This window comes from Oryx dammah, unplaced genomic scaffold, assembly GCF_014754425.2.
Source record: "Oryx dammah isolate SB20612 unplaced genomic scaffold, SCBI_Odam_1.1 HiC_scaffold_24, whole genome shotgun sequence".
Taxonomy (NCBI): Eukaryota; Metazoa; Chordata; class Mammalia; order Artiodactyla; family Bovidae; genus Oryx; species Oryx dammah.
In genome coordinates, this window is record NW_024070208.1 from 29,185,995 (window position 1) to 29,201,274 (window position 15,280).

The 15,280-nt window shown below is 40.3% G+C and overlaps 1 protein-coding gene across 1 annotated transcript in view; it reads right to left on the reverse strand.

The window, feature by feature from the left end:
- Window positions 1-15,280, reverse strand: part of RXFP2 (relaxin family peptide receptor 2) — a 59,853-nt gene that overhangs the window by 23,326 nt on the left and 21,247 nt on the right. The window contains exons 4-9 of the mRNA XM_040266720.1: window positions 15,096-15,201; window positions 14,213-14,284; window positions 4,265-4,336; window positions 3,380-3,451; window positions 1,278-1,349; window positions 126-197 (exon numbers count right to left, since the gene is read on the reverse strand). Coding sequence (XP_040122654.1) covers window positions 126-197; window positions 1,278-1,349; window positions 3,380-3,451; window positions 4,265-4,336; window positions 14,213-14,284; window positions 15,096-15,201 — 466 coding nt within the window. The remainder of the gene's footprint in view (window positions 1-125; window positions 198-1,277; window positions 1,350-3,379; window positions 3,452-4,264; window positions 4,337-14,212; window positions 14,285-15,095; window positions 15,202-15,280) is intronic.

Consider the following 15,280-nt stretch of genomic DNA (forward strand, 5'->3'; position numbering starts at 1 on the left):
CATGATCAGATTTTGGTTTTAGAAAGAAAAGCACAGATGAGCTCTCTGTGTAATTGTGAATTAACTGCAGGGCTAGCTTTCTGAATCTCGTCAATTAATAAATCAGCCACTAAGCTTGTACTCACATCCAGTTGAGCTGAGGCATTTGGGCGCACATCTGCTTGGGAAGGACTTGTAAGTGGTTGTTCACCATGGACCTTTACATGCAGAAGAGGTTGATTAGAAACAGAATGACATGCCACTTTAGGGACGGTGTTTTCACTATTTCCACAACTGGGAAACTTGCATGTTAAAATCAATATATTAGGCTGAAAACCATAAACATAACTACCCCTTCAAAATGGTCTCTAGATACACATGTGGCATGGATAAAAGAGCAGATGTCAGAGAAACTATGAATGTATAAGTGTGATACATAACCTAGGAATAAATTTGAAACAGTATGACTGAGATGAAACAAAAGTATATTGGGTAATAGTTTTGAAGTTCATGGTAATTTTCCTTGTAAACGTCAAAGTTAACGATCATTTCCAGCATCATACATCCAAAGTTTCGCTTTAAGAAAAATGCTAATCATTTATGACATTAAAAGGTCACATTGGAAACTGCATTAAATCTAAGAAGTGATGACAGTGGGGAGGGGGGACATTTGGGGAAGAAGACAACTCATGAGAACATTAAGTTGCACGATTAATTTATGATATTGTGATATCCCATTTCACAAATGGAAATTTATGATATTGCTTTTCACAAATGGAAAATTAACAATGCTATATGATCAGTTGTAAAGGAGCATAATAATCCCTTGCTGATAAACCATCCCAGTCTATTAATAAACACTGAAAATGTAATGATGAGAAAAGTTTAGTTGCTAAGACAAAGATTTTAGAATTTTCAGTGACTCTTGCTGGGCAAAGACACATTTTCCTTTGTTAAAAAATGTAGTTGGAGCTGAACTCTGGGGAGATTCTGACAGATTTAAATGTAGTAAGAAGATAAAAATGAATACTATCTTTGGTCAACCATGGCAAATAAAAACATGCCTTAAAACTAAAAGGAATGAAAGGAGATTAAAAGGAAATGAACTAGTAGGCTTAAAATATGCCATGAGCCATGGCCAGGAAGTAGCAACAGTAATTGTGGCTTGAAATACAGGAAATGTTTTGACAAATAGAAATCTTAGAGGCTTGATTTTCTTAAAGCTCTTTTTTGTAAGCTAGTTTTAGATGTCATTACAATTCATAGACAGATGGATTGAAAGGTAGATGAATACTTACAAGAAAAACAAGGAATTTAATCCAGTAAACAACCGCTGTGAAATTCTGCTTATGGGATTGTCATCTAGAATTCTGACAAAACACATCACAAACATTTCCAATGTTAGAGACATTTGTGAAATACAACCAGGAAGAAATAAAAGGTCATGTCAATTGTGCCTCCCCCAATACCTGCTCTCCTCCTTCCTATCTGTCCACACTTGGCCCCTGTCTTTTCCCAGAGAGCTTTTCCTCCCCACTGAGGTTGGAGAAGCCCTTTCCTCCAAGCCCCCACCTCTCCCAGCACTTATCAAGTCCATCCTGGTGGTCTTCATCCCCTTCATTCACCTCCCATTGGACTTAAGACCCTCCGCCTCTAGATACATGGGTCCGGACAACCTGTTCTTATTTATTGGCTGATTATGGGCTCCATAAATGCTTTGACCTACTGATTGACTGAATGAAGAATGAATGAAAAAAATTCTTAGGAAGTGATTCCTTAGTCTCATGGAATTTAAATGAATGCAAACAAACTTACTGGGAGATTTGAGGGAGAAAGAGTAAAAAGATTTACAAATTCAAATCACTGTTTTAAACTCTATATGGTATTTTCCTAGGAAAAAATTACCGTAAGGGGAACTATGAGACTTCTTTTCTCTTGTTGCCTTCAAATCCAGGTACCATTTCCCCTTACCCTCAGAGGAATCTGAGGGTAGGATTCTGAGAAGGAAGCTCACTGAACACCTATTATATGACAAGCATTTTGCATATGGCACTTTACATATATAATTCTCACAACATCACTCTTAGAAAAAAAGGAATTATAATTATAGTTTACACTGCTATATTTAAGGGGCTTCCCTGGTGGCTCAGTGGTAAAGAATCCTGCTGCAATGCCGGAGATGCAGGTTCGATCCCTGGGCCAGGAAGATCCCCTGGAGAAGGAAATGGCAACCCACTCCAGTATACTTGCCTGGAGAATCCCACGGACAGAGGAGCCTGGGGGGCTATAGCCAATACGGTCACTATATTATAAATGGATAACCAACAAGGACCTACTGTATAGCACAGGGAACTCTGTTCAATGTTATGAGTCAGCCTGGGTGAGAGGGAAGTTTGGGGGAGAATGGATACCTGTATATGTATGACTGAGTCCCTTCTCTGTTCACCTGAAACCATCACATTGTTAATTGGCTACATTCTAATACAAAATAAAAAGTTTAATTTAAAAAATGGCATTAGGAAAAAAAGTAAAGATGAGGAAAAACAGACCTAGGAGATTAAGAAAATTGCCTGGAACATAAAGCATGGGGCTATGGCACACCCAAGAATCTGGATTAAACTGAAGTCCTGGCTTTTCCTCTGAACCAGGCTGACCTAGAGAAAATGGGAAAACTGACACAGCCTTCTAACTGCCCTTGTTCATCTTCCCTGATGAAAATGTGGACCTCTGATAAAAGACTCCCTGGGATGATGGTGGTGGCTCAGCCAGGTAAGTGATGAAACACTACAAGCTCTCATGTTTTCAGTTGCTTCTATACATTCTCTAGAAATCAAAAACGTCCTCAACTTGCTTACTTTCTAGGTCAGTGGTTTTCAACAGAGGGCACTCTTTCCCCCAAGGGACATTTGGGATGGTCTGGAAACAGTTTTGATTGGCACAACTCTGGGAGACAGTACTGTTGACATCTAGTCGGGTAGAGACCACAAAGGGTGCTAAATATCCTAAAACACACAGGACTAACCCCACCCCTCCATCCCTCCTCCACTCTGCTCCACCCCAACCCCACCCTCCCGGCCGAATCAAAGAATCATCTGAGCCAGAAGGCCAACAGAGAGCTGGGCTGAGAATCCTGTCACAGGTGAACACTGGATGGATGGATGACTTAGCAAGCCTACCGCTGGGCGCAGAAGCCCACCTGAGAAGGCACAGCACCGATGTCTCTTCACACAGCTACCATCTGGCGTGCCATGATCTGAATTGCCAGAGCAATGTGCTCCAGATTATGTGACAAGCAGAAAAACTGTATAATAAGCAAGATACATAAATAGATGGAAACTATGAGCCTTGATGAGTATCATTAGGACTGTGATCCCAGAGAAGGAGAAGCTAGAATACTTACAGCCAAGTCAGCTGATGTAAGTCTTTGAAGACTCCAGGTCTGAGAGTTGTAATGCAGTTGTGGTTGAGATATCTGCAAATAGGATGGGTGGGTCAATGAGGCAAACTTAATACTCCACTTTCATCACATATAATTAGAATACGAGCCTCTGTTAATGATTATGAAGTATGGACATCTGTCTCCGACAGCACTCAACTGGATAGGCAAGGGGAGAAAACCAAGGCCAACCAGGAGATACAGACGACCCCAAGCCCAGTGTGACAAGCACCAGGGCCAGCACCAGGAAAGTGGCCAAAAATAATGCACTGGGGTATTATATGACCTTAGCATGTAAGAGTAGAATAAACATGTGAGGTGATTTTTGCTTTAGCTCGCCTCCTTTGTAGACTATTGTTTTAAGAAAGTATGCACTAAGTTGTGTCTGACTCTTTGTGACCCCATGGACTGTAGCCCACCATACTCCTCTGTCCATGGGATTTCCCAGGCCAGAATACTGGACTGGGCTGCCTTTTCCTCCTCCAGGGGATCTTCCCAACCCAGGGATCGAAACTGCATCTCGCGCATTGCAGCAGGATTCTTTACTACTGAGCCACCAGGGAAGCTAGCAAGGGTTAGAAAAAATATGATAAAATATTATAGAAATGACCCAAACTTGAGGAGACAAGACTAAAGAGAGCCTTCATATCTATCTTCTGGTAAAACTAGGATTTTTTTTTTTTTTTTTAGTAATTCTTTCAGTGTAACAACTATTCTAGGTACTTTCTGAAAACCTGTTGCTCCTTCTTCTCTATATCCACAGCCAAGCCTTTAACAAAATACCATTCTATCCTTTTAATCTTTACTTAAAGTTGTACTTAAGATATAATTATGAAAAAAGTTACTCACAGTATTTGCAGATTATGTAATCCAAAGAATGCTTTCCTGGATATATATGTAATACAGTTACTCTGGAGGAATCTGGTAGGAATGAGATAGGAGAGTCATGTGATTAGGGTGCTCGTACTTTGTTAGGTTGTTGAATGTGCTGTCCACTTTGTTCACCTAAAGATGACTTGTGAAACCAGCTCATAAAGTCCTAAGTCCTAGTCTCATGTTGGGAGGTAGGAGCACGGCCCGTGAGAGAAGGCTGTGGATCTAGCCAGTGCCTGATGTTCTGAGATCACCCGTGCAGTGAGATGCCAGCATCTCTGACTTGAACCCACCAAAGTCCGTGCATTGTGTGTGAGCAAGGAGCCAGTCTTGTTTCTGCAAGCTGGCACCCTGGTGACCTTCCTTCTCTGACTTGCAGGAGTTGCCCATCATGTGAGATTAGCCAGGTTCTCATTGCTGAGCTTCCTCACTCTTTCAGTACCAGAGTTTCACCTTCAACTCCTCATTTCTTTTCATTCTACTCACATGAAAAAGGTCAAGGCAAGTCTTACTTTGATCTGTTTCAAGATGCAGAGTGAGAAGCACACAGCAAATTAGAGAGGTGTTCAAGGTCACAAGTGGCTGAACTGGGACCAGTGCACCAAGGTTAGCTCACAGGGTCATGATCTACTTACCCTCAATCTAGCAAGAGTGCATGGATTTGAAAATAGCACTTTCATAAGCTTGTTGCTTGTTTTAGTTTCTAAGTCATGTCTGACGCTTTTGTGAGCTCATAGATGGTAGCCCACCAGGCTCCTCTGTCCATGGATTTCCCAGGCAAGAATACTGGAGTGGGTTGCCATTTCCTTCTCCAGGGGATCTTCCCAACCCAGGGACTAGACTCTCTTCTTCTGTCTTGGAAGGTGGATTCTTTCCTGCTGAGCCACCTGGGAAGCCCTCTTTCAGGAGGATCTAAGTAACTAAATTCTATTTCCTGTGCTCATTAAACAATGAGAGGTTAGCCCTGAATTCATATTTTCTAAAGATCTTTAGGCAGGAAATAATCACTCTATTAATAGTAACTAATGTCTGTATAATCTTCTGAGTAGCTTCTCTATCTCTTGTTTTGATTTGTTTTGGTTCCTGAGGTTTTGTTTTGTTTGTTTTGCCACGTGGCTTGCAGTATTGAACCCGTGCCCCTGGCAACAGAAGCTTAAGCGTCCTAACCACTGGATGGCCAGGGAATTCCTGGTTCCTAAAATATTTTACAACACTTTCTTATTGTTACGCTGCTGCTGCTAAGTCGCTTCAGTCGTATCCGACTCTGTGCAACCCCATAGACGGCAGCCTACCAGGCTCCCCCATCCCTGGGATTCTCCAGGCAAGAACACTGGAGTGGGTTAGCTTCACTGCAAAACTCTGGGTAGATCATGGCCTCATTCATTCGGCATTTGGCTCTACTCTGAATTTTGTTATGCCACGATTATTCCTCATCAGAGCTTCCCAGCCTTTGGGTCATGAATGTTACAGGTGTGCAGGCAGGTTGATGCCCTCAGGCCTTAAAGTGAAAGTGAAAGTGAAGTTGCTCAGTCATGTCCAGTTCTTTGCGACCCCGTGGACTGTAGCCTACCAGGCTCCTCTCTCCATGGGATTCTCCAGGCAAGAATACAGGAATGGGTTGCCATTTCCTTCTCCAAGGTGCAAAGTAAAGCCAAGATTAGCTTTCAGTTATTAACAAACTCATCTTTTACCCCCAGAATCAAACAAATATTGTTTTCTCTGTGTACCACCATGTGGAAAATGTGGGTGTCCCAGAGCACAAGCGTTACAGCTACAGTGGCATGCAAAACATCAAATTCAATGCTACAAAGTGAACTTGAAACCCAGTAAGATCTTGTGCCATTCCATTCCTCCCTCTCTGATGCGTCGTGTCTATCAGGAGATGCTTCATGTTGTAGCATAAATTCTGCTTTTGCTTTAGAGTTCTAAAACAGAAGAGATCAGTATCTATTTTAGCATTTTCAGAGCCCCTGGAGTGATGTCATTAAAGTTAATATGGTGAATTATATTACAATAGCAAATGAAAATGGAGAAAGTATACAGTAATATGGTATACAGTATACAGTATACAGAAAATGGAGAAAGTATACAGTAATATGAAGTTTCTCTTAAATATAAAATTTACTACCTAACTAGTGCTATTTCTGTGACATTAAATTTAAGATAATTAAGTCAAAAGTGCACCACTGTGCATTTAACCTATACATTGTTAATCTTGAAGAGATGGGGGCAGTCATACATTGTCAATTGACCTTGTGCTTTTGATCTGCGTGACTCACCTGATGTGTTCAGTCTATCTGCCTTCACTGACATGAGTTAAGACTCCCAATTTCTTAAATAATAAACAGCCTCTAATCTTCTATTTAGTCAGTTTCCTGGTACTCCACGGAGAACTAGAGTCCCAGGTCCCTTGTTTCAGACTTAGGCTGCTGAAATTCAGCTTGATCCTCCAGTACCTGCTTTCTTTTTTACAGAATAGTAACTTGGTGAATGTGAGGGGGAAATCTGGAAATGTGACAATTTGGCAAGTGATGTCCTCTTTGTATTCAGAGCTGAGATATGAGCCCGTCTGATATACTTTATACTGAGTGGCTTTTCTAAGAATCACTTACTGGTTCATGAATTCCTGCTGTTTCAGCTGTCAGGACTTTTCGAGCAGAAACGCCAGGAATTTATGTACCTGAAACTAAAGCAAATAAATGCTTTAATGACATGCATGTTTATAGGCTATTTTTTAAAATGCCACATTTTGTATTCATGAGCCAAGCAGACTCCTTGAGTTACATTGTGTTGCCAATGATTGCACTGAACAAGAGTCCAGTTTAAGAAAGAAGTCCAATTTACGTAAAATTTATGTCCCAGTGAGGAAAGGACCTGCTGTTGGTTTCCATGGTAGCAGTCATAAAGTATTACGGTCAAGCTCATACATGGTATTTTGTTTCTCTGAAGGTTCATCTTAAATTGCTTCTTATCACCCAGAGTTAGAAAGTTTAACAAATTATTAAAATGAATAAACTGATCACTAATAAAAGGATTCAAGTAAGTTGAGTGACATCTGTTCATCTAGCAATTAGTGTTTTTTTTTTTTTGACTTAGAAATTTATTTTTCTGGATGCCTCAATGACCTCAATTTCACTGTGAATATTTAGAGCATGTAAGACCAGAGACCCACTTGACACTAAATTGGGTGACTCCCTAGGATATATCCCAATACAACTTAAAAATGCAGATCAGATTTATTAGCTCAGTACAACTGAAAATGTGTATCCATGAAGGTCTTTCCCTGGGACAAACAGAATAAAGCCCCAATTCTTTAGCCTGGCATTCAAAGGCCCTAGCATCATGATTCAATGACCTCTCTAGCATATACTCCACCACTTCCTATGGTAACTCCTCCTTTAGACAAACTTGCCCAGTCACTCTCTCCCTAATAGCCTTTGAGTTTTTCTGTTCATGTTTCTTGGGTCCTCCTTGCTGAAGATGTTCCCTACCTTCTCGTTTGCCCTCTGTGTTCAGTTCAGTTCAGTCACTCAGTCATGTCTGACTCTTTGTAACCCCATGAACCACAGCATGCCAAGCCTCCCTGTCCATCATCAACTCCTGGAGTCTACCCAAACCCATGTCCATTGAGTCAGTGATGCCATCCAACCATCTCGTCCTCTGTCGTCCCCTTCTCCTCCTGCCCTCAATCTTTCCCAGCATCAGGGTCTTTTCCAATGAGTCAGCTCTTCGCATCAGGTCAGCTTCAACATCAACCCTTCCAATGAACACCCTTCAATAAATACTCATTGACCCTTCTTTATGTTTCAGCACAGTTGACAATGAGGGGTGGTGGCAGTGGTGGTACCTGGTACTGTGAGGGAACCAGAAGGACCATCCAGTTCAGGAGGAGGGTGTGATGGTCAGTGAGGGCTTCCTTCAAAATCCAAGGATGAATGTTAGGGGTTCATAAACAAGGAATCATAATGGAAAGAATGACCTAAGGCTTGTTCAAAACTCAGACAGTGAAGACTACTGTGAGAAATAGGGATGAATTTCTAGTGATATTTTGGAAACAAGAAAAATGTTTACAGAGAAGCCCAAGCCTGTGGTATGAGACCAGTTTTACAAAATGGTGAAATACTAACAAAATATAAATGCTCAACTCTTACATTGTTCTTGTCTTCTTGGTCAAAAAAGATGATCTCAGAATTGGAGTGAATAAATAGGATATGGGGTTGTGGCAGTGAAAGCCCAAGAGAGTAGAATACATTAACCAAAATGAGTTAAAACCTGCTTGTTTGGACAATTTCTCCTAGACACTGAGAAAACACTGAAAATGTGAATATTCAGTCATGATCAATGGCTCAGGAATCTGGAAAAAGAGAAGAGCAGCTTGAAAAGTAAAGACGGCAAATGCCATTTTGATTTTTCAAAAAGGGAAGTAGATTTCACAAGCTATAGCTGGATGAGCTTGAGGTTGATTCTAGGTGAGATCACAGGACAGGATCCTGTGATGGGGGCTTGTGAGCACCTCAGAGAGAACAGGAACAGGGCAGTTCCCAAGAAACAGGACATGTCAGATCAACTTGATTTTCTACTTTGAAATACTGATCAGATGAAAATGTGGTTGACTTTGTTCATATGTCTACCAGGCAGTGACCAAGCGGTTTTATAGACAAAATAAAGAACAAGACATGTTGTCTGATGGACGGTGATGATGATGATGAAGGGATCTGGAAAGAAAATCTCGCAGCATCCTGCTTGGTATTCTACTCCATGACTTAGGTGAAGATGGCTCATCTTATTTTCAGATGACAGAATGCTGGGACGAATAGTAAATCTGTTGGGATGAGCCAAAAAAGATCTTCCGAGTCTGGTAAGAAAAGTTGAATCTGACAGGATGAAACTGAACCGGGATAAATTTGAAGTCCCACAGCTAGCTCTCAGATGCTAAGTGCACAAGTACAGGATGGAGAAGCCGTCACTTGTTCAGCTAATGCACGTGGCATGGGATTAGGAATTTTAGTGACACAAACAGTAGGAGTTAAAGTAAAAATAAAAATTAAAAAAAAAGAGTATGAAGCAGCCACAAAAAGAACAAATGTAACCTTAGGGCATATGCAGTTTAGAAAAGAAGAGTTGCTAGCTTTCCTCGTTCTGCTCATCTGTGTCATACAGATGATAATGTTACATTTATTCTAGATACTATCTGTAAGGAATGTGTAAGTGATCATATACAGAGTGACAAACAGATTTGAAATCAGGTCCTTAGGGGAAGAAGTTAAGGATTCAAGGCTGCTTGGGGGAGAGACCTTTGGTGGGGGTCATGGTGATAATGGCTAGCTTTGAATATCAGAGGAATTAGGTAGGAGACTGTGTGTTCTAATCAGTCTCATGGGGAAACTCTCAGAATCACAAAAAGATTTACAGGTACTTTGGGCAGTAGTAGAGTTAACTTCTCTGCATAGTATATCATATGAAATGCCAGGCTGGATGAGTTACAAGGCTGGATGAGTTACAAGCTGGAATCAATATTCCTGGGAGAAATAGCAACAACAACCTCAAATATGCAGATGATACCATCCTAATGGCAGAAAGTGAAGAGGAACTAAAGAGCCTCTTAATGAGCGTTCAAGAGGAGAGTGAAAAAGCTGGCTTAAAACTCAACATTCAAAAAACTAAGATCATGGCATCCAGTTCCATCACTTCATGGCAAATAGATGGAGGAAAGTGCAAACAATGGCAGATTTTATTTTCTTGGAATCCAGAACCACTGCAGATAGTGACAGCAGCCACAAAAGTAAAAGATGCTTGCTCTTTGGAAGAAAAGCTGTGACAAACCTAGACAGCATATTAAAAGGCAAAGACATCACTTTGCCGACAAAGGTCTGTCTAGTCAAAGCTATAGTTTTTCCAGTAGTCATGTACAGATGTGAGAGTTGAACCATAAAGAAGGTTGAGCGCTGAGGAATTGATGCCTTCGAATTGTGGTGCTGGACAAGACTCTTGAGAGTTCCTTGGACAACAAGGAGGTCAAACAAGTCAATCCTAAAGGAAATCAACTCCGAGTGTTCATTGGAAGGAATGATGCTGAATCTGAAGCTCCAATATGTGGCCACTTGATGCGAAGAGGTGACTCATTGGAAAAGATCCTGAAGCTGGGAAAGAATGAGGGCCAGAGAAGAAGGGGTGACAGAGAATGAGATGTTGGATGGCATCACTGAATCAATGGACATAAGCTTGAGCAAACTGGGAGACAGTGAGGGACAGGTAAGCCTGGTATGCTGCAGTCAGTCCATGGGGTCGTAAACAGTCAGATGTGACTTAACAACCAAACAACAACAATAGTTACATGGCAGGACAATTTAATAGCATTCCTTTCCTTCAGCACCTCCTAATTCTTTTTCTAGTTTATTTTTTCCCCCATAATCACTATGTATCTAACACACACTGCACTTTTATCTTTCTCCACTGGAAGTTGAGTTCCTTGAGGGAAGAACTTTTCAGATGTGTTGTTTACCACTATATCCTTAACACCTGATGGGTATCCACAACTATTCATTGAAAGAATGCACTAAAATGTGGGTTTGGCTAGCATTTCCCCTCCTGCTGTCTCTACTGACCGTTCTGGGCGTGTCCATCTAATTTCTTCCTCCCCTGGACACCTTTTCCTGCGGATGGTTTATGTGTAGTTTCATTGGTTGTTTGGACTGTTGAAATGCAGGATTGGTAGAAAAAGGGACTGGACAGGACAGGGGACTGCCTGAGACTGTAGAGGTTTTCCTGGGAGTTTAGGGGAAGAGTAGCAGGAGGAGCTGAGAAGTAGAAAAAAATAGACGGGAGGAAAGGATTTAAAGAAGAGTTGCTGAGCTTATGAATGGCTTTAGATTATTTGAATAATGCTTATGAAGAACTGCTGTTATTGTGCAACCAAGGTTCGGTTTCTGGGCGTTTTCACTGACAGTAACAATATACTGAGAATGGCCCATGTGGGTGGATTTCCAGGAGACCACAGTCAAAGGTTTGGCTTTAAAGCCAAATTCTAATACTTGTCAGCTGGTTGAAAGAAAGTGAAAGTGTTAGTCACTCAATCGTGTCCAACTCTTTGCGACCCCATGGACTGTAGCCCGCCTTCCATGGGATTTCCCAGGCAAGAATACTGGAGTGGGTAGCCATTCCCTTCTCCAGGGGATCTTTGTGACTCAGGATTGAACTCAGGTCTCCTGCATTGCAGGCAGATTCTTTTCCATCTGAGTCATCAGGGAAATAATCTTTCTTTTCCAAGGATGGTGTCCTCATTCCTGAAAGGGATCTAATGCTGTTTATCTCACCTCATAGACTTTGGAGACAAAGTCCAAATGAGAATTTCAAATCCTGGAAGTCTTTTGTTAATTTTAAAAAATGATATTTAAATGTAAGGAGTTGTGTTTTGTCTCCCATGCTGTACCCTGCATGTAAAAGACACTTGGTGAATGTTTATTGATAAGACTCTAATAATTCTTGGTTCTCTGGGAGAATCAAATTCACCTAGAAAGCATCAAAAAGCAGTTTGCATTAAGGGAACTCCTGCTGGGTGATACTCAGGTTATGATGTGGTACCTAAGTTTTCTCAGAAAAGGCAGAATTAAACATTTAATTGGAGAAATTTTCAGCTCATCTGGGCAATCTGGCAGGAAAAAAAAATCTCAACTTTTTTTTCACCAGGAAAAATTGGGACTTGTATGTGCAGAGTTAGTGCTTCCATGTCCTTCCCTTCCATGGGAAGGAAGAAGTACTGACACGGAACAAAGCGTGGATCAGTGGTTCAGGGAAAGACTTGCCCTGAGAAGTCCTATCTTAAACCTCTTTGCTTGATCTTCTAGTGAGCCTCACCAGAGGTCAGCTTCCCCTAAATCGGGGACCAAAAGTATAGAATGGAGTTCTGTGTGAGACAGAAGAGTATGTGTTGGTAGAAGATTCAATTAGGTACTAGAACAATTTCCTTCCACCTCTAGGTTTCTGGTTATTGTGTTGTAAAATGAACATTGCATTGGGCATCAGAAGATATGGACTGTAATTCTGGTTCTTCTGCTAAGTAGCTGTAGATCTTAGGTAAGTCATTTAATTGCTGCAAACTTTAGTTGCCTTATAAATGATAAGATTTAATTAGAACTTCATAAGACTTCTCTGACTCTAGATAGTAGATTTAAACAGCTACTCTAAAACATGAATATTTTTCCTTCTTTTCTGCTAGTGCTATATTATTTTTCTTCCCTTTAGCATTATTCAGGGAGCTCAAAGGCAATACTGATTCACAGAATGAACAGGTTGTGATTCTAAGCATTTCCAGTAAGACCAGAAGCAGTGTTGTTAAGATTTCTTCTCTAGAGGAATCTGGAACCCTAGAGTCAATGCACAGCTACTCCAGTGGAACAATGACAACGTGACCACATGGTATAGGATGGAACAGAAGGAGCTCACTGCAGATAGGAATCACAGAAGCTACCATCAAACCCAGGCATGATTCTTCATGCTCACACAAGGTTCTTCTCACTAATGGACTCTTCAGGGACTTCCTTTCTTGTATGAGTGAGCCTATACCTAAAGACTCACGAGAATACAGAAGAACTATTGATGCTACTTCAAACCAAGTACATTTGTCCAGTATCAGCAAAAAATCAGATTCTTTTTAGTCCTGGAATTTGACATATATCACATTTCTAGAAACCTTCTCTTCTATTCTGAATGTTAAAAAGCAAAAATTGTAAGACAATAATATGACCTTACAACATTGTCTTGCTAATTTTCTAATCTATTCTGACGATCGTCTTCGCAACTGTAGAAATTTGACCTCTCCGTTATCCCAAGTGAGTGACTCGGGCTCAGAGGGACTGACACACAGTAAGTGAACTCTCAAGAGGTTGAATATTTAATCCCTTTATTTAAATTGGATGTATCCCATTCCACTAATTGGAATGGTCTTATTCCCCATCCAAGGTAACTTCCCAAATACTTTAGTGTAAATAATTTAGGAAGTTAATGTAATCATCATAAGGTTGATTGAAGAGCAGGGAATCAAAGCAAAGAGATTTTCCACCCTGATATGGACAGCGTCACAATAAAGTTCATGGGCATCATGGTGTAGGTGGCTGACCGTCCCTCCTTGCCCCCAGGGGAGACTGTGCCTAGGGACTTTATCTCTCAGGTCCCGGTTTCCTTTCTTTGATGATGCTGGAGGCATCTCCATGCTCTGTTTCTGTGTTTGACTGTTTCCTATTTATTGTTTTCTTTCCTCAAATAAGGGCTTCCCTGGTGGCTCAGCTGGTAAAGAATCCGCCTGCAATGCGACCTGGGTTCGATCCCTGGGTTGGGAAGATCCCCTGGAGAAGGGAAAGGCTACCCACTCCAGTGTTCTGGCCTGGAGAATCCCATGCACTGTAGAGTCCATGGGGTCACAAAGCGTTGGACACGACTGAGCGACTTTCACTCGCTTGCTCAAATATGTTAATTTCACTGATTTGACCAAGACCATGTTTTTGCTCTTTTTTATCCTGGGAGACAGTCTAGACCCCATTATGATGCATTTTAAATGACCTGATAGTTCCTGTCTCTGCCACCCCTCTTCCAGGCTAAAAAGCGCATCTGGTATCTCTGAATCTACAATGTCATTTTCCAAATGCTCTGAAGTAAGAGCATGAAGTCGTGTATATTCTTACTGAGATGCTCGATAGCAACTTCAATTTAACTCTCTAAAAAAAAGGTTAAATAAAACCAGTTGTTAGTTTAAATTATGAAATGGAAAAAAGCATACTTTTCAATGCTTTAATGTCTAACCTTAATTACTTTAAAAAAATAACCTTAATGTAAAGTAATCAACTTTATATTTCATTTTATTCTCAGGTTAAAAACATCTTAAAACATCTCATAGATTTTCTCATAAAAACACTATTAAAAGCTACTTACATCTTTTTAAGTTCTTTGTATTTGATGAAAACTTTATCTGAAAGACTGTGAATATTGTTTTTCTTAAGAGACCTAAAACAACATGTAAAGAAGACTTTATTATGGAATTTATGACTAACCAATCTCTTTTCTAGAAGTTACATGCTCGAGAATATTTTATCATGCTCCATTTTACTTCATACACCTTTGAAAATGCCCATAATAAATGAAAACTTTCACATGAGAATGAAAAGTCCATAAGGCAAAATTAAAGCAGCTTGCAAATATTTGACCACATTAGCCAGCTAGTATAATAGACTGGAACATCTATGGTGATTTAACTTTTTCTTCTGTAGACAATTTAACAAAACACAGCAAGTACATTCAAAAAACAACAAAAATCCTAACCAATTCATGCGTGCCCAAACTATGACATATTTGCAAACAACTTCCTGAGGCTCTCCAAATATCTATACAGAGTTAAAAAAAAAATCTCCATGATTGATTATGCCATAGTCATCTTCATGCATCTTCTACACCTTTAAAGTCTGGGACAAATTACTATTATTTAAAATGAGATAGAACACGTAAGGTGCTCTTCCTTTTTTCCCACAAAGTTTTATTTTCACTTGACTAGCACTGGCATATTAGTAGTAATACATAAATTGGAAAGTAATTGGAAATAAGAATTCCAGAAGTTTGTGAGTTAAAGATAACCTAGACAATCCAACATACAGTGTTTAAAACACTTTTCCTCAGGAGAAGAAGCATGCAGAATTCTCTGATGGTTGATGGTTTTCCATTATTTTGCTAATACACAAGTAGCATAAAACAGAACAAAGATTAGACTGTATGGTTTTCATATGAGGTCAGGAGCAAATATCAAGATTTGAATGCTACTCACAGTAATGTCACATTGCTAGAAACCGTTGGCACAGACTTCAAGCCAGCATTTACACATTCCAACTCAGTTCCTTTGCACACACAGCGCTGTGGGTACTGATCTAAAACTAGGGGGCAAAAAGAGCAATGATTCAATAAGAAAAAATACTTATCTTTAGTTATGACTTTATCTTTGGTAACTGACAT